Source organism: Pinus tabuliformis, chromosome Q (genome assembly GCF_031772625.1).
Source record: "Pinus tabuliformis cultivar Carrire ecotype Pingquan chromosome Q, CPIR1, whole genome shotgun sequence".
In the NCBI taxonomy this organism is placed as follows: Eukaryota; Viridiplantae; Streptophyta; class Pinopsida; order Pinales; family Pinaceae; genus Pinus; species Pinus tabuliformis.
The window spans coordinates 1113216203-1113236322 of NC_142296.1; the positions used below are offsets into that span (position 1 = coordinate 1113216203).

Below are 20120 nucleotides of genomic sequence, written 5' to 3' on the forward strand. Positions count from 1 at the left end.
ATTTTTTTCAATTTTTTTAATATCTAAACCATCTACAACATAAAATAAATACATTGACACATAAATATGATAAAAAAACTAATATATAAGATGTTTAATATCATTTCTAGCGCTAAAATCACACATAACATTGAATTATGTCCTGAATAGTAAGTCCTGAGTCCCAAGTCCAACTCAGCCTCAAAATATCAACAAAAAATATGATAATGTATCTCATCATGTCATAATGTCATATACAATAAAATGAAAGTCTAATCCTATTGATTTCCTCTGCCCCTCTTGCGAGAAAATGGCACAACTTTCTCTTTCCCTCTAGATGTAGAAGCTGGTGCCTGTGGTGGTGGAAATGGCAGTGGAGTCTGACGTGCTCTAGAAGCTGAAGAACTAGTAGTAGCAGCTATAGGAGGCTGAGGTGGACGGAGACCACGTCCTCTACTGGTGGTAGTGGTAGCCCGGGTAGCCCGGGTAGGCGGTGTCACCTCCTCCTCCTGCTCCTCCAACTCCTCCTCCTCCTGCTCCTGCTCCTGCTCCTGCTCCTGCTCCTCCTCCTCCTCCTCCTCCCCCTCCTCCTCCCCCTCATCCTGCACTAACCAATCCTCAGTGGGATCCATGAGAGGCCTCTCGGTCTCAACCCTCCATTCAGCAGTGGTGTCAATCCCATCCAATGAGATGGCTTCCGTATCAGGTGTCTTCTCTAGTTGTTTCACCCACAATCGAAGATTGTAGTAGACATAGACCATGTCATTAAGTCTATGGGACTCCAACCTGTACAAAGTTCATGAAATAATAAATTAATAATTAATAATTAATATTATAAAAAAAATATTGTTTAAAACTTTAATGAATTCAAAAATTTATTTGGAAATTTGCAATATTTTAAATGTTTAAGTGTTAACCTATTGCGCTTCTTGTTGTGTATTTTTTCAAATACACTCCAATTGCGCTCACATCCCGAGGAGCTGCATGTTTGGCTGAGGATGCGTATGGCAAGATTTTGCAAAAGGGGTACTCTGCCACCATACATCTTCCACCATGCGTCTACAACAAAATTACAAATAAAATTTTAAATAAACATAAGAAAAAAATGGAATTTGAAGAAACAATGAAATTTGAAACAAAGTTACAAAGTACATACTACAAACTAAAAAATACCTGGCATTTTAACCGTCCTATCAATGACAGCCATATCAAAGCCAAATAAGCCACCTGACAACTTATATTGCTCAATTTGTCTAGAGATCTCCATACGTTCTTCTGAAGATCTCACCATCTTCTGGACACAGGTTAATAATCCTTCCACGACCTCAACATCAAAATTAAACCCACATGCATAAGAAAATGCAGGGTTCAGGAAAAGCCCAGCAGCATGAATGGGACGATGGAGTGTGTTGTTCCATCGCTCATCAATGACCTTCCATAGAAGGAGTTGTCTCTGGAACCCATCATCTCCCTTGTCATCATAGTAGGACCGAATGGCTTCTTTGGCCCTGTCCATGGCTTCATACAAATAGCCCATTGCGGGCTTCTCACCATCTACCAACCGAAGAACCTTTACCAAAGGTTCAGTGACAGCGCACACCTCCTGCACTCCCGCCCAGAAGTCTTCTTGGTATGAAACAAGTCTGCAGACGGCCTCTCCTTCTGGTTTGCGGCTCATTGGCGAAGAACGCCACTCCTCTGAAACAAACATTCTCTTCAAATCCCACATAGAATTCAAGAGGGATTGAAGAGATATGAAACTCGTCGCAAACCGTGTAATGGCGGGGCGCACCAACTCTTTGTTGTTGGTGCATTTTCTCATCAAGCTAAGCACAGATGTGTGATTGTAAATAAATTTTGTGATGGTTTTTGATGAGTCAACAGCCTCTTTGACAAAGGGAATTTTCCCTATGTCCTCTAACATCAAATCAATACAATGGGCAGCACAAGGTGTCCAAAATAAAGTAGGATGCCTGTCCATAAGCATTCTACCAGCAGCAACATAATTTGCAGCGTTGTCCGTTATGACTTGGACAACATTTTCTGCACCCACCTCCAAAATAAACACATCCAGCAAATCACATAAATTTTTTGCATCTTTGATTTGATGAGTTGCATCAACAGATTTGATAAACATAGTCCCCAAGGGACAACTAACCAAGAAGTTTATAAGGGTTCTCCCCTTTTGGTCAGTCCAACCATCTGACATAACCGTGCATCCTGTTTGTGCCCATGATGCCCTAAAATCCTCCAATCTTTGGGTGCAGTCACGCTTTTCATCTTGAAGAAGCCGGCCTCTGAAATCATGAAGAGAAGGGAGTTTGTACCCCGGGCCAACACTGGCAACAGCATCAAGAGTAGGTTGGAAAAATGGATTATTCCTTATAATGCTGAAAGGAATATCACTCCAGAGGAGAAATTTTGTCATCAACTTGTCAGCTTTTTCTTTTTCAGTTCTTTTCATCATTGAACCGATAGTTGGTTGTGAACCAGGTGTGGTTCGAGGAACAAAATATGATGATGCAGCAAACGGATTGACTGACGCTGCAGTAGAACCTGTGCCACTTGGCCCACTTCCTTCAACTGACCTTTTTAGTTGCCTTTTGAGTTCTTCTTTGGCGTCTCTAGTGTGCTCTAATTCTCCCAATGCTCTCATGGCTTTTTGGATAATTTCAGCATTTGTCTTTAGACAGGGCCCCACATCACGTCCAGGGATTTGTGCAAGGTGGAACTTCAACCTGTACACCCCCCCGAATATTTCCTTTCCACACAACTTGCAATACAAGTTTTGTCTATCATTCGGAGTTTTAGGGTCACCATATTCCCAGAAAGGATCCAATTTCCTTGGCATGTTTGTTTTTGAATTTTGAATTTGCAAACCTATGGAAAAATAAGGATTAGGAAATAGGAATTTAGGATTACATAAATGATAATAGTAAATACAAATTACAATTTAGCATTTGCAAAATTACAAGCTAATTATTTCCAAAATCCCAATTTCTAAACCCAAGTCACCCAACCAAATGCCAAAAAACAATGAAAAATAAAAAAAAATAAACAATGTTTAAAGAAAATGAGAAAACAAAAATCAAAAATTGGTTCTCATAGTCATAACAAATAACCCATCCCAAATCAATGAAAAATTTCCAAAAATTCTTTAAAAACAATGAAAAACAAAGTTTTTATTGAACCAAAACAAAAAAAAATTAATCTACATACCTGGTTTATGGACAAATTGGCGATCTTGGCTTGGATTCCTCCTAAAATCGCTTCGATTCGCTCCCACAACCGACGGCAACCCTCTCCCTCCCTTCTTCTCCTTCTCCTCCGCGGCGGACTGCTGAATGAATAAAAAAAAAATCGTTTTTTCCATATAAAACCCCGCTGCCCGCGCCCCCCGCGATTTTAACCGAAAAAATCGCGATTTTTTCAAAAAATCGCGATTTTTTCGATAAAAATCGCTATAAAAAAATGGGCGATTTTTTCGATAAAAATCGCGCTTTGAATCGGCAAATTTAAAAAATCGCGATTTTCCGATTTTATCGCGATTTTATTGCGATGTGTGCAACACTGATTTGAAGGTGTGTCATGATATTCAATATTTATAGTTAATTTTAGAATATAAATGCTAGTGCAGTGCATGTGATACATGCATATGTAGCTATCATATGCATGCTAATATTCTTGTGCTCTCTATATTAAAAATGGGTCATTACAGAAGTTGCAGGTCTGAATTGTTGGGGAGCAAAGTTGTTGCTCGGGAGTAGAATTGTAGGAACAAGTTACTGGATAAAGCAAAAAATCCTTCTCTTGACCTTAGGGAGAGCTGTTTTGCTCCAGGAAGGTCTCTAAAGGAAGATAGATTAGGGTTTCTGCAACAGTTGTTGGGACGAAGTTGCTCGATCAAGTAGCTGGGCAGTTGTTGGCAGGTCGAAGTTGCAAGAAAGAAGCAGTGTGAGGGAGGGTCTTGAGGAAGGGTTGACTTGGTATTGGGAGAAGGACTTGGTCTAAGGATTGGGTCACTGTATCTCATTTGAAGCAGATTCTAAGAAGAGAAGAGTTTCTGGGTTTTCCCCTTGGAGGGGTTTTGCCCTGGCTGAGAGCCTATATCTGTGTCCTCTTTTGTTGTTACTGTTTCTTGATATTGTTTGATGAAAAAATCTAACTGAAGAACATAAAGAAGATAACTAAGTTTCACAAGCAAGTATCAAGGTTGAAGAAAATAAGTTATAATTGCTGCCACTTTACATTTTCTAACACGTCCTTCCATTGACAATTAATAAATAGTGGACATTATAGTTACCCCTTCCCGACATTGCTTGTCCTCAAGCAATTGCATGTTTGGTTGCTACAAAAATTGTCCCCTTGTGTTCAAGAGTGCTTACTTGCCTTGCATCCTTTTTTCTGGTCATTTTCAATTTCAACATCAACATAGCTCCTTCTCCGCCCTAACTTGCGAGATTTTGGGCAGGTGAGAGGTATCTTCTTCTGCTCAGCCTTTGGTGGAGCTACTTCATGATAGAATGAGAGCATGGGAGAGCTCTGAATGCCAAACTTTTCCTAAGCATCTTTATCTTAGCTTCTTGCAGCTCCCTTGTTTTGACTTGCAACTAATTTTTCTCTGCTTCCTTCGCATTCAATTTTGCCTCTAATTCTGGAAAAAAACTCTTTACGCTTCTCAGCCCTTTCATTGCATCTAATGCAGAAAACGGCCCTAGAAGGAGCACTGCTAAACTCGCCCTTAGAATATCTGATTGAATTTGCACTTGCAGTTGGGGAAAAAATGGAATGGGTATCATTTCCTAGCTTTGTATGATTGGGTGGATCCATCTTTTGGTCATGTAGATGCAGATTTTCAGAGAGCAAAGGATTGCAGACAGCTTGTGTATCCATTTTCACTGACATTTTGTCCCTCTTAGGAGCTGAAGACGATGGGGTACCCCTTGCATCAATGTGTTGGTTCATGTCACTAGCCACTACCTCGACAGGCCACACCCTTGTGGAAGCCCTTTTCAGTGGCAAAAGCAAATGGTTGTGGAACCGTACACTTCAACCTTGCAGTTCCACTTGTTGTTGGCCAATGAACTGAACTTCCAGTAGCTGGTACTGAGACTTCCATATGTTCCAATTGAGACCTTTTTCCCGTATTTCCACGTGGACTCAAGTCAATGCTCCCTTTGTGTAACCCTTTTAATCCCTTTGATAGAAGTACTTGGATGAAATGGCCTTGACTTCTGTATTTGAAAGTATTCATTTTTACTAAGCACACTTGAAACGGGCCTGTGTGATTTCAACTCTGTCATACTTCCACTACCCTTAGAAACTCTACATTTTTCCTCATGTGCCTCTACAGTTGGGTCATGTATTTCAGACTGACGTTGGTGGTCATCAATGTTGGAGGTTGGTCCAACAGATTCATTAGCAAGACCATTAGGCATCGATTTCTTGGTTGCTGCCTTTTGACGACCCTGATGTCCAGATGACCAACTCCCGTATTCAGTAAAAGGTGATGAGGAATTTGTGTAAAGCATAGGTGCTTCCGATGCAAGTGCTGGAGGTGGCCACTCAATATCACATGTCGAATTGGCAAATGGTGCACCAGTGGAAGGGTTAGAATGAATAGACTGGATCGCACTTAACGCACTTGAGCTCTGAACAGGTGCTGTCATTGAGTTGTATGATGATGACTTCCCAAACTCCTCAGAGCAGGAAGAGAACTGAGGGTCCTGATCATTTGTCTGGAAGTAAATATCAATGTTATTATCCCAACCAGCGAGCTCAAACTCTTTTCTAGGATTTTGGTTTCTGCGCCTTCCTGATCTTCATTCTCATAACTCTGTTGGCTGCCATCTTCCTCTATTTGAAGGCCACTCAAGTCATCAAGGCCAAAGCATTCTCTGCTATTATCTGAAAAATTGAACTTGACTTCATGAGCTTTATCCTTTATAGCCTCTTAGCTCTATCATTGCAGTTCTTAGGTGATATAACATCCTGAGTTTCATTCTTGCAACTGTTAAATTGGTTCCTCTTTTTGCCTATGAAACAAATTAAGATTGCAATGTAAGTCAGGGCTGCTGTTCTCGTTATTCCGACTGTCCTGTACCTTAGTTATGAGAGGAGGGCATCTCTTTATTTTTACTTTGAGTACACAATTTGTGTTAAATTTTTCTCACTTTGAGTGGAGATGTAGAAGAAAAGTTCACCTAGTGCTGCCATGGCAAATATTCTCACTTTCCTGCTTATCTTGAGGACCATCAGTTAGCACTTATATTATTCTAGTAGTTGCAACTTCGTTTTCAATAAGAGTTGCATGTCGAATAAACAAACCCATCACACAAACAAGTTGAACACACAAAGCAAAAACTTTTGATATCCTCAGCATCTTAACATGCATTGGCATTACTGGACCGTTGGTTAAAATAGGCTGCATCAACATTGCTGCTTAGGGTCTCCAGGTATCTCAGGGCATTCTGCTTTTCACCAAGAGTTGTGTTACCATTGACACTGGTAACAATACGACTAATAAATGCTTCTGTCTGATCTGATGAGAGTTTCAAGAAGTTAGAAGCAGAGAAAGCATCAAATGGAAGCATGCGTGCATCAAGAACATGTTCAATAGCCTTATAACTTTTCCTGCTGAGCATGATTGGTCTACCAGACAAATCAGATAGCTGCCAAAGAGTCTGTCAAAGATTCACATATGCTTTGGAAGGATCTGCACTTGCTGGAGATACAGGGACCACTTCACCCATCTCATCAGCCAAAATTGGTACTTAATAGTGTATTTCCATGCAAGCTTATGCTTCTGTTCTATGGTACTTATTGCAATGATTATAGTGCTGCTGTGTGTGTGAGAGAGAGCGGGGGAAAAGAGAGAGTTGTGAAGTATTACAGCCATAGAAATTCCTTTGAACCCTGGAGTTAATTAGGTTGATGGTTGAGGCAGATGGGAATCTATCCTACAGTTGAGAATTCCTGGATTCCCAGCAGAGAGATTCTCGGGCCAGCCTGTGCTGGAGCATTGGAAGGGAATTGGGATAGCCTGAGGGACTGTTTATTTGAGAATGGGATACCATCCCTGGTGTTGTGCAGGCTGAGGGGGAAGAGTGCTGGTTGATTGGGATAGCTGTCAAGGGATTCCCTGCCTGTGAGAGTTTTCAGGGTTATGGGCGGAGTTAGACATAGAGGCAGAACTTAAAATTTCACGCTGGTGGATTCGTAGCCTCAACCTGGGGGGTGCCCTCTGCCATAGAAAGGTTAAGTGTGACAGAGAGACTAAGGCTGGGTGGAACATCCTTTGATTGTAGTGAGTTGGAGTTTTTTTTCTCTCTTGGAAAGATGGGTGTTCTTCTGCTGTGTTATAATAATACAGAAATACTTTATATTTTTGTAATGGATTTATTTGTTTTCTAGTTTGTTGAGTTTTATATGCTTGCATTTCATCTGCACTAATAATTATGGATTCCTCGAATTATTATTTTCATATGCTTGCATATAATCTGCATGAGCATGCATGCATTCTTTAGTTGGATTGGTATCAGAAAATTTGGTAGTTGAAATTGAGTGTTTAAAGCTGTTGTAAATTTGCTTCTGCTGTTGAATGTTACAGCCAGTCAAAAAATTTAAAAAATAGATTTTAGCAGAGGGTACTACGGTTTTCATTTACATTGAGTATTCTATCAAAATTTGTGGTGTTTTTGAGATACCTGGTAGCCTTAACATTCGTAGAAGTGGTTGGGTATGCTACACTGCTTCAGTACTAGAGAAGTGAGTGAAGAAAATGGTGTGTGAGAGTTGAGAAACAAGAACACACGGGGATCCAAGCCCAAACTTCATTTCTTATCCTGAACTGTTTGGGATGTATGTAATGTCCCTGAGGGATTAATTGGTCCAAGAGACGAAGTAGCCTATTGATCCCCGTAGGCTATAGTCCTTGATAAAGGGGAAAACCCCAAAATACCCAATGTTTAGGCATCAGAGGCCAAGTTTTGGGGCAGCTGGGCAAAAAGAATCTGAAGTTTGGGTTTGGTGTGAATTTTACTCAATTAATTAAGGAGAGAATCCCCTCAAGGAAATTTATAACTACAAGAGAATCCCCTCAAATAAATCTATAAATACAAGAGGGTTGAATTCATTTGGATCATGATTGATTGGATCATTTTATCTCTGTTTTTCTTGAGCCTGAGGCTCTGAGGGTTTTAAGACCCCTTTTTTCCTATCAATTTCGGTGGTGAAAGATTCCACCCTAGTTGATAATCTTCTTTTGATATTTTATCTTTCTTATCTTGTTCTGGCACAGGGAATTCTTACTCTAAGGAGCAGCATATCAAAGCAAATCTCTTAGAATCAAATGAAGTTTCTGAGGTTTTTTACATGATCAGATTCTGAGGCAGCAAAGTGGTTTTGTAAGGTAGTGAAGTCATTTGAGACTGTCTGAGGCTTCCTGAGTATGACTCCTACTCAGACTGAATTATTGAGGCCTTTAAACCATGCGAATGTGTCATGTGGCAAAGGAAAAATATGTTTGAAGTGGGCAGTAACTCTTCTGGACAGTTATGAGGCTGGAATAGTAGATGGATCTGTTGATAACTATTTTTTGAACCGGCACAGTTGTAGAGAAGGGCTTACAAGCCAGACCACACCCTCATTGAGGCTGGATGGAGGGCTAGAGTAGGCCGCAGCCCTTGAAGAATTCCTTGTGACAGATCTCTTGCAGGAGTCTAAGCAAATATGTCTCTCGCAGGAGTCTAAGAAAATAAGAGCTTGGTTATCCTTCAGTCACTTTGCTATCCATCTAAAGTGGCCCGCAAACCCTGCCTGAGTTAACACAACAGTGCGAGTGTTTCATCCTAAAGCTCCTTGGTCAGAATCACATGAATAGTATAGAGTAGTTGGGACTAATCCAGCACAGACGGAAATTGGAAACAAGTCTGACCTTCTTGGATTTAACGCCACAGTCTTGGACTGAATTCTGAAGGAGTACTGAAGTAAATAAGGGTTCGATCATCTAATAGTCATCCATTGTCTTCTTGAAGTAGTGAGGATCACATTTTGAGCCTTTTTAGACTCTCGGGTAGCACTGTAATAAAGTAAGGCTCAGATATGTAGGGAGTTTAGCTTAAACTGAATAAGATAAGATATATTTGAATTATTAAATAAGTTGGTTGAAATCAGTTGGGACAAATTAAGTCGTGTTGTTTGAAGGTTGAATTGGTTAAATTTACAGTTTGTACTGAATATTGAGTAGCATTGTCTATTGGAAATTTTATCTACATTAGTCTAATATAATGTGGAGAATGATTGAAACCCTAGGGAAGAAACCCTAGAAAATTGCCCTAGTCTATTACAGTGGTATCAGAGCTGGCTCTCCTTCCAGCCTGGAGGGTGTTTGAAGATGGAACAGCTGGAAATTTTTTTGGCAAGGATTTTGCAGAGTCGTGGTGGAAGTTAGAAGAGCAACAAGCGGAAACTATTAAAAGATTGCAAGAAGGGAACAAAATGGCCCTTACAAGATTAGAAAATTTAACAAAAAGGCTGCAACATCTAAGGAAAATGAAGAGGATCGATCCTTGGAACCGGATGATAAGAGCACACAACAGAAAGCAGGTTTAAGGAAATGGAACGATTTTTGGGCTAGCTGCAAGAAAAACAAATCAAGCGATGCTGATGATAAGCACAAACCTGTAAAACAAAGTATAAGAGAAACTAAGGTAGAGGCAAAGGCATGGACATGGTGGTATCCCCCTAAAAAGAAGGAAAATCCTAAAGATGACACCATAGCTAGTGGTAACAATGCTGAAGGTGAAAGAAGTCAGCTAAATCTCAGGGAATAGGATGGACTTCTCAAGGAAGGGGATACCCTTTCTGATAGCAATGTCACTCAAGTTTCAGATATACTGAATATTGAAGAAGGTAATGAAAGTATTCCTGGTATAAAGGAGGGTAAAGGCAGTAGTGTCTGCAAGGACTCTCCAGACACCTCTTGCAGTGGTTTGTCACTGTACAGCTCAATCTCAGTGGTAGCAAGCACAAAGACATCAGATAGGGATACTGACATTTCCACTAAGAGTATTACAGGGTCTACTATGAAGCTGTCAGAGGAAGATCTACAGGTTGCAGTGGGTGCTGGTCGTGATATGGAACCATATAATATTTTATCAGATGAAGAAATGGATGAGCAACCTGATGACCAACATGCTATTAATGACAAGTTAGAGGGTGCTAATAGTATTGATGGAAAGTTGGAGGTAATTGGTGGTGTTGATGACAAGAATAAGGTTTTCAGGAGCAATATGGGCATTAAGTCAGACCCGGTTATTACCAAGTGCAAGTTGGGAGAGAATTGGACCAAGGTCACAATTAAGCCTGATTTGATTAAATTTAATATGACCCATCTGGAAGATGATGTTGTTTCCTTGATGAGGAAGAGAGTTGTGGATATCGCTGGGTGCCTTGGGAAGACAGTTAAGGTTGAGCTGAATGGACAGCGATTGCCTGTCAAGACTTTTCAAGACTATATTGGCCTATACTTGCAAGCAACTTCCAAATCGAAGCCAAAGCCTCTTCCAAGAATCTATGAAAAAGTAAGTGACAGATGGGAGATTTGTGTGAGCTTAAGTGATGGACAGTTTCAACAGGTAAACTTTGTTAATGGAATAGCTACCATTAAATGTGGTTCTCACGTAGATTTAGTAGCAAACCAGATAACGACCAATGTGATGAACATTGTAAATAAGAAGAACAAGAATGCTGCAGTGAAAGCACATACGATCAAGAACCATTTATGGATCTTTGTCAATTCTTTAATTGACAATCCTGCTCTTGACTCCCAAATGAAGGAGACACTGACAACTTGCCAGAACAACTTTGGTTTGAAGTGTGAACTCTCTCAAGAATTATTAAAGAAAGTGGCAAAATGTGGAGTGGTTGAGAACATATTGTCATGGGCAGACTTCAAACAAAACAAGGATCTCAAGAGAACCAATGAAACCAATAGACAAAGATTGATTGGTTTCACCCAGTTTGACAATGCAAATGATGCAAGTGGCAGGAAATATGAAAAATGTACTCTAATTTTAACAAAGGGAGATTCAACTAAGGTCCTTGCTATGGCAGGGTTAGTTGTTACTGGTCAAACTTGAAACCACTACGGTGTGTTCGCTCTCAGAGGAAAGTTGCTATTGCAAGGGAAGCTAGCCATAAACAGATCGTGGAAAATGCTAAGATTCAAAATACCAAGCAAACCCTAAGGTCCAAACAACAAAGGAAAAACATTGTTAACCAAATCCTTGGTCTACAACATGGAAAGCTGTGTTGCACGGGTTCGCGAACCCGGGGGTGGGGTTTGCAAACCTGTCCTGAGTTCTCGTCCCCACGAACTGGGTGCTGGAACAAGGACTTCCTAGACGAACCCAAACGAACCCGATACTTCCCATAAGAACCCGATACTCGGTATCTTCGGGTTGGGTTCTTTTGTGTAAACGATTTGACAAAACCCCCAAAATGTGTGTGTGAACCCCAAAAACGGGTGCGTGAGGGGTTCTTGATGGCGTTTTTTCCTTTGTCTAGAAACCCTTTTCTTCTCACATTCCACGTAATGAATTGTCGCTGTGCTGAATAAGTTCATGGACGTTCAAAATTCTAGTATCAAATAAATGATAGAGAAATAATTTGGGTATCAGATAGCCATATGATATATTAGATGGAAGATAATCTCCTCCTGCCCAAGAGTAGCTTACAAGTAACTTAATAAGTTTAATGCGTCCTTAATTAAACAGTTCACTATTAATACATTTTTACAGTTTAATAGACCTTAACAACACTGTGTTTCAACTTAATAATGAAATGTATGTGTATTTTAAAAGGATTTTAGTCTGCTAGCCAATGTCATATACGAGTATCAAATTGTTAGGTTTCAACTTAAACAATTGGTAACATGCATATTGTTAGGTTTCAACTTAAACAATTGTTAACATGTAAGGTTGAAGATTTCAAAATTCATATATATTATAATTTATAAAGTATATAATATATATAAATTATAATATACCCCTGGCGAATCCACTTACCCTATTTCAAAAAGTGACGCACCCGTCCCCAAACCCACGTTTCTTGGCAACATAGATAGAAAGGAATATGATAGTGTCAAATCTCTTAGACATGGCCATTTGGTGATTATGACAGATTAGGATCATGATGGTTCCCACATCAAAGGATTGCTGATCAACTTCATACACTCTTTCTGGCCATCTCTACTTAAGATTCCTTCATTTCTAGTTGAATTCATCACTCCCATTGTCATGGCAACCCATAAGGATGGGTGGACATTGCCCTTTTACACCATGCTTGAGTATGAATCATGGAGAGAATCTTTGGGTGGATTAGCATCAGGCTGGACCATAAAGTACTATAAAGGTCTTGGTACAAGTACTTCGAAAGAGGGCAAGGAGTATTTCAAAATTTTGGTTAAGCATAAAAAGGATTGGCTAAGACAATTTGATTCGAGAACATATTTAGACCAGACTGAGATGCTTATCAAGTATAGTGACTTTGTAAACAAGGAACTTATTTTATTTTCCAGGATTGACTTGCGGAGAGCCATCCCATCCATGGTCGATGGATTGAAACCAAGGCAAAGAAACATTCTGTTTTGTTCTTTCAAGAGAAATTTTGTCACACAAGCAAAGGTTGCTCAATTCTCAGGTTATCCCTTGGAGCCTTATGCTTACCACCAAGATTAGCAGAGTCTTGCCAACACAATTATGGGAATGACAAAAGATTTGATTGGAAGTAACAACATTAACCTTCTTGCTCCACTTGACCAATTTGGTACTTCACTCAATGATTCTGAGGAGGCTGCTTCCAGAGTCAATGCTTTGCGATAGAGAAAGACCTTGCAGACTTGGTGTTGCCATGCATAGCCAGAAGCTCCAATGAAATGTGCAGTACCTTTGCAATGGATCCAGTTAGGCAAATGACTACTCTTGAACAACATATAAATATGCCTACCCGATATGCTGGGAAGTCAATATCTGGAACTGAAAGTACTAGAAAAGAACATCGGGCAAATTATGATCGACATGGTTATAAGGAGCATGAATTTCAAGAAGCCATCAAAACCATCGAACATCCACCTGATCTAGTTTCTAACATTAAAGAAGGAAAACAATGTTGGTAGCAACAAAACTTTTCATTGCTTGAGGACAAGCAATGTCGGGAAGGGGGGGTTGAATGTCCTTGAGAGATTAATTGGCCTAAGAGACGAAGTAGCCTATTGGTCCTTGTAGGCTATAGTCCTTGATAAAGGGGAAAACCCCAAAATACCAAATGTTTAGGCACGAGAGGACAAGTTTTGGGGTAGCTGGGCAAAGAAACCCAAAGTTGTGGTTTGGTGTGAATTTTACTCAATTAATTAAGGAGAGAATCCCCTCAAGGAAATCTATAAATACAAGAGGGTTGAATTCATTTGGATTAGGATTGATTGGATCATTTTATCTCTGTTTTTCTCGAGCTTGAGGCTCAGAGGGTTTTAAGACCTTTTTTTCCTATCAATTTCGGTGGTGAAAGATTCCACCCTAGTTGATAATATTCTTTTCATATTTTATCTTTCTTATCTTGTTGTGGCACAGGGAATTCTTACTCAAAGGAACAACAAGTCAAAGCAAATCTATTAGAATCAAACGAAGTTTCAAAGGTTTTTTACATGATTAGATTCTGAGGCAACAAAGTGGCTTTGTAAGGCAGCAAAGTCATTTGAGACTGGCTGAGGCTTCCCGAGGATAACTCCTACTCTAGCCAAACTATTGAGGACTTTAAACCATGCAAATGTGTCTCGTGGCAAAGGAAAATTACGTATGAAGTGGGAAGTAACACTTCTGGACAGATCCGAGGCTGTGATAGGTGACAAATCTATTGATAACTATTTTTTGAACCAACATAGTTGTAGAGAAGGGCTTTCAAGCCTGACCACACCCTCATTGAAGTTGGACGAAGGGATGGAGTAGGCTGCACCCCTTAAAGAAGTCCTTGAGACTATTAATTTTCTTAGGGCTAGATTGTTCTTTGCTATAGATAATTTCATTTTAAACTTTTTCATCATTTGCATATCACATTCACCCCATAACATCTTAACATCATTAGCATTTATGTAGAAAGAACAATAATGCAACGATAGAATAAACAACAACAGAAGAAAAGCATGCACAAATAGACACCAAGAGTTAGGTCAGAGAGTAGGGCAAAGCCCCTCAAGGGGGAAAACCCAATCAGATTCTTCTTCTATTAGATGTTTATCAATTGTTCAACTGAGATACAAAGTACAATGAGACACATCAATCATATCAGGCCAACCAGGGATCATATGTGATCCTCACATGCCAAACTACATATACATCACTACTCTGTCATAGGTATTTTGCCATCCCTGTTATGAAACTATAGATCATAGTGTCATTGCCATAAAGATCATGTCAGGAATCACTGGCATACATAAAGGTTTACTGTCATATCAACACTGTCATAGAGGTACCATCATAACTCTCATGGAAGCTCTATCACAAGGCACTGTTTCAAGTGTCTCACTTAGATCATCGTCTCAAATAGATCACTGTCTCATTACCATCAATATTGTCATATTATTGTTATCAAGGTTATTACTACGACTGTTCAATAGATCATTGTGTCACTGTAACTTCAAGTTTATCTATCCCAGTCACTGTCATAAGATATTGATAGTATTCTCATAAGCACATATATGACTATTATACGTCACTGTCATAAGATATTGATAGTATTCTCATAAGCACATATATGACTATTATACGTCACTGTCATGTAAGTCATGATAGTGACATAGATCTCTTTCTTATGTCATAGCCTTTATATATATCAACATCTCTCTAAAAGAAATTACTGTCCCATGGTATACATTAATGTCTCACATAGTGAAGACCACTACCCATTCATGCGAGCTCCATAAATATAAACCATAAAATATTGCAGAGTTTAATAGAAGGGCGATCCATAATAAAGTAAAGCGAATCATACATACCCAATGCGAGCTACAAGACTTAGACTGAGACACATGGTGATGAAGCGTTTGATAATATGAATCATAGCAATAATGCGATGTTGTTGTGAAGCGATGTTACAGTGAAAATATAACAATACCCTCTTCATTGGAGCTCAATGCCAAAAGAACAAGCTTCAGATAATGTGAGAGTCACAAAACATATAAGAGCCGTCAAACAATGCAAGCCAGGTCACTCCACTATAGAGAATATATATATGTGTGTGTTTGTGTAGCGAGTTACTTTAGTTCATTATGTGAGCCTCAAATACGCTATTATAGCAAACCTTAGAAACGCCGATGTAGCAGGCCTCAGTTCTATTGTTGTGCGAGCCTCTATACGATCCTCCATAAAGAATTAGAGTTCGTAGAAAACCAAATGTGAGCCTGTCACGGAGTATGAACCACTGAGCATTAGAATCTCACAGAAATCCGAGCTACAAACGATGCGAACCTCTGTAATCAGACATAAGCTTCAATAAAGAGCGAGCCATTTATATTGATCACCGAACCATAAATACGAGCCATAGGAGCAAGTTGCCACATTTAAGCAAACCAATGCGAGCCAGAACATTCAACAACCACAAAGATATGTGTGATGTTCGTTTATCAAATGAGGCATATCAAATAGGTTTTTATAGTCGATGTTGATTTCTGGTAGCATCGGATGTGCACTCTAAGTTTCAAATTTTGCGGGGAGGCTTGGACACATGCATTCTTTAATACCCAAAAATCGTTTTAGGAAATTCCACTTGGAGACAGTTTTATTAAAATAATTAATTATTTTTAATGGGACCCTAAGTCTAAACTTAGGAAATTAAAATAATTAATGGGTATTAATCTAAACTTTGGGCGAAACTTCTAGAAGAATGCAGAGATCAAGTCAATATGATCCTAGCCATTGATTAGGATCTAATCTGGGCTGTTGATTGATCAACGAGAGGATTATAAGAGGAGGCTTAATGGGCACTTGGAGAACACACCAGAGGCAGATACTTAGTTACCTGAGTAAGATCGATATTCTCATTGGTCGAAGTTCGGCAAGAGAAAATCGAATTAGAAGGAGAGTTGCAGGTGGAAAAGAGAGAGGGTAATCAACATCAGTTGGGAGTGCAAGGGAAGAAGACGCAGAGTAGAGGGAGGACATCGCAGAACTTGTGATGCAGGGAGAGACAGCGCAGGGGAAGTTTGACGTTGGAACTGCGTGGGGCAATTTGACGCTGGGACAATGTGGGAAGGTTGACGCTTGGACGCAGTGAGACGCAAAGGGAAGAGAAGCACTTCTCCTGGATCAGAAACTTGTCAGGAAGCGTCTATAAATTTTCTCACAGAGACTCCTCTTCTATTCTACTAGTTTTAACTTGTACATGAAATTTTTGCTGAAGAATAATAAAGAAACCCTCATCTGCTGCACCAGTTTTCCCACATTGGGTTTTTCCGAGGATAATTGTCCAAAAATAACTGTCATCGTGGTTGTATTTATGCCAGTATTTTTCTTTGCATTTACTTTCCGCAGCAGTTTAATTGGGAAGGCTACAGTAGAATTTATTTCGATATTTGCTGTAAGAACACTGTGAATAACTTATTTCTAAGTTAATAAGTAGAAGAAATAATATTAATCATTGCAGTTGGATTTCTATTTAGAAATTTTCACGTGGTATCAGAGTTGAGGTGAAGCAAGAAGAAAAGAGCCAAAAGACCCAATGTTGAAGGATGGAAGGAATTCAAAATTCCTGCAGAGGCAGTAATTCAAATCCCCAGGGGGTTTGTGCAGTTCAGGCCAGGAGGACTAAATTGTCGTGGTAAAGCTCTCTCTGAGAGAGTTGACAGAGAGGTAAGATTTCTAAATCGAAATCTGTCAGCAACAGAAGGAACAATGCAGCGAAAGATTCAACGAAGAGAGGTTTCTCTGGTGGGACGCAATTTTTCTTTCAGCAGTTGCTGGGGCAGGGTAGTGTCATAAATCGTTTGAAAATAGCAAAAAGATGGATACTCCAAGTGTCTCAGAATTGTCTATCAGATTAGAAGAAGAATTTGCATGATTAGCAAATTTAGCGTCAGCAGATGTTTGGTACATTGATAACGGGGCTTCAGCTCATATGATTGGAGTACGAGAACATTTCTCGAGCTATCAAGACGAACAAATGGACTTCCAGATTACTATGGGAAACAAAACGAAATGTACTCTAGTAGGGACAGGCACCAAGCATTTCAGAGGGAAGTAGGGACCAACATCCTAGCCACCAATGTTTTGCATGTGCCAGGATTAGAAATGAATCTGATTTCAGTGTCCCAGTTACAGGACAAGGGATACGATGTATACTTCATAGGAAAGAAAGTATACGTCAAGCATCCAAGATTGAAGAAGAAGAGATCAATTGGGACTCGAAGCAACAAATTGTATAGGTTGCAGCTTGAGTCTCTAATGGCACTGATCGACAACAACTATAATGGTGAAAATGAACGAAATGAATTATGGCACAGACGATTGGGACACTTACACCATGGAGCACTGAGCATGCTCAAAGAGACTGCTACACGAGTACCAGCCCTTAGTAGTGAGTATGATGACTTATGCTGAGGATGCGTGCTAGGGAAGTACTCTAAAGCAACTTTATCTAGAAGTAACAATAGAGCATAATGTGTATTGGGATTGATACACTCAGATATTTGTGGTCCAATGTCCACAAGAGGTTTTAGTGGTGGCAAATACTTCGTCAGCTTTATTGATATCACTCTAGAAAAAGCTGGATCTATTTCTTAAAGACCAAGGATGAGGTATTTGATTGATTCAAAGAGTTTAAGGCTCTCGTTGAAAATATGTCAGGGAAAAAGATAAAGGTATTGCGTTCAGATAATGGTGGAGAATATACAGATAGAGACTTCACAGATTTCTGCGCAAGGGAGGGCATCAAAAGAGAGTGGACAACTCCATATAATCCGGAGCAGAATGGAGTAGTAGAGCGGAAAAATAGAACTATTGTTGGGGCAGCCAAAACTATGTTAGATTTTAAGCTTCTGTGGAAGTTTTTTGTAGTGTCATGATCCGGATTATCCACAGTTTCTAGTTCATTCTGCCAACGTTTCAAACCCCAAAGGGGGTCCATCATCAGGACAAATCAGATAGAATATGAATGAAAGATTATTGAGTGAAGAGAGCCTTGCGACCTGGATATAAATAAACCAAGAACCCTAATTTTATAAAGGCCGACACATGATTTCTAATTTTTATTAATTATTATTTTATTTATTATTTATTATTTTCCTTTATAATAATTTTTTTTTTTTATAAAATTCTATTTATAAAAGTTTTATAAAAAACTTTATTTAATTATTTAATTATTAGTTCAGGTTTAATTATTTTAATCATGAACAAATAAGTTTAATTTATCTTATTTTATTAATTTTGAACTTCAATTATTAATTATTTTAGTTTTAATTGATCAATTCTTTTTTATTTTTTATTTAATTAATTAATTAATTTAAATTAAATTATTAATTATTTTTAGCCTTCCTTCAATTAATCAATTATTGATTAATCAATTAATTAATTGATTAATTAATTAATTAATGAATTAATTAATTAATTAACTAATTAATTAATTAATTAATCTAATTTATCAAATTAATTAATTAATTAATTTCTAATTTTTATTTGATTAATAAATTGATTAATTAATATAATAAATAAATTTGTTTTTAATTAATTAATTAGTCCCCATTAAATTTAATTAAAATCCAATTAAAATTGATAAAGAAATTAATTTATAATACTAATGCTCTAATTTTTATTTCATTTAAATTTTTTTCTTTTTCTATAATTAATTGATTAAATTAAATTAATTTATATTGTTTAATTAATTTTGATTTAAATAATCCTCATTGAATTTAATTAAAATCAATTAATTCATACTTCATCCTAATGCTTTAATTTTATATAATTCTAATTTTTTTTTTTAATATTTATTAGAGAGATCTTAATTAGATCTTATTCTTATTAATTAAATTTTCATAATCAAAGTTATTTTTTAAATTTTCATAATCAAATTTATTTTAGGGTTATTATTAATCATGTGAGAGGTTATGATTAATTTCATATTTTATTTTATTTTATTTTTTAAGAATTAAATCATTAATTTAATTTAATTTTAATATTAATTAATTAATTAATTAAATTAATTTGTTTTAATTAATTAATTAAACTTTCGAAATGAAAGACCCCTTATTTTCGATCCAAGGGTCCGGGGGGGTTTATTTGTTTGATCAGAGGAAGCCAATTTCCACTGATTTCACTCCCATTGTCCCTGTTGAGGTTTTGAGGAAATATCATAATTTCAATGGCCTCTCTGATTTTTCGTTTATGATAGTTGTCCTCTCTTGCAATTACCTTGGCGTCTTCCAAACACACATGATGTTTGGTCTTGCAATTACCTTGGCGTCTTCCAAACACACATGATGTTTAATCAATTAATTATAGAAAAAGAAAATTTTTTAAATGAAATAAAAATTAGAGCATTAGTATTATAAATTAATTTCTTTATCAATTTTAACTGGATTTTAATTAAATTTAATGGGGACTAATTAATTAATTAAAAACAAATTTATTTATTATATTAATTAATCAATTTATTAATCAAATAAAAATTAGAAATTAATAAATTAATTAATTTGATAAATTAGATAAATTAATTAATTAATTAGTTAATTAATTAATTAATTAATTCATTAATTAATCAATTAATTAATTGATTAATCAATAATTGATTAATTGAAGGAAGGCTAAAAATAATTAATAATTTAATTTAAATTAATTAATTAATTAAATAAAAAATAAAAAAGAATTAATCAATTAAAACTAAAATAATTAATAATTGAAGTTCAAAATTAATAAAATAAGATAAATTAAACTTATTTGTTCATGCTTAAAATAATTAAACCTGAACTAATAATTAAATAATTAATTAAAGTTTTTTTATAAAACTTTTATAAATAGAATTTTATAAAAAAAATTTAAAATTATTATAAAGAAAAATAATAAATAAAAATAAAATAATAATTAATAAAAATTAGAAAT

The 20120-nt window shown here is 37.4% G+C and overlaps 2 protein-coding genes across 4 annotated transcripts in view; one reads left to right on the top strand and one right to left on the bottom strand.

Moving 5' to 3' along the window:
* The window catches only part of TBL13 (TRICHOME BIREFRINGENCE-LIKE 13), a 260977-nt gene that overhangs the window by 62284 nt on the left and 178573 nt on the right, over positions 1-20120 (top strand). The window lies entirely within an intron of this gene.
* Positions 149-2166, bottom strand: LOC149223403 (uncharacterized). 2 transcript variants are annotated; one of them, XM_089383279.1, is made up of 2 exons: positions 897-2166; positions 149-765 (listed from the first exon to the last, which is right to left on the bottom strand). In XM_089383279.1, exons 1-2 carry the CDS (start codon positions 1022-1024, stop codon positions 258-260), a joined length of 636 nt encoding a protein of 211 aa, XP_089239405.1. In that variant the 5' UTR covers positions 1025-2166; the 3' UTR covers positions 149-257. Both variants share the same exon structure in this region; 1 of them encodes a protein (XP_089239405.1).

Excerpts from the sequence above, each read along its gene's own strand:
- LOC149223403 (XM_089383279.1), bottom strand. The coding sequence starts at position 1,024 with ATGTATGGTGGCAGAGTACCCCTTTTGCAAAATCTTGCCATACGCATC. Across the intron at positions 766-896 it reads CACAACAAGAAGCGCAATAG|GTTGGAGTCCCATAGACTTA; the intron begins GTTAACACTTAA and ends AACTTTGTACAG.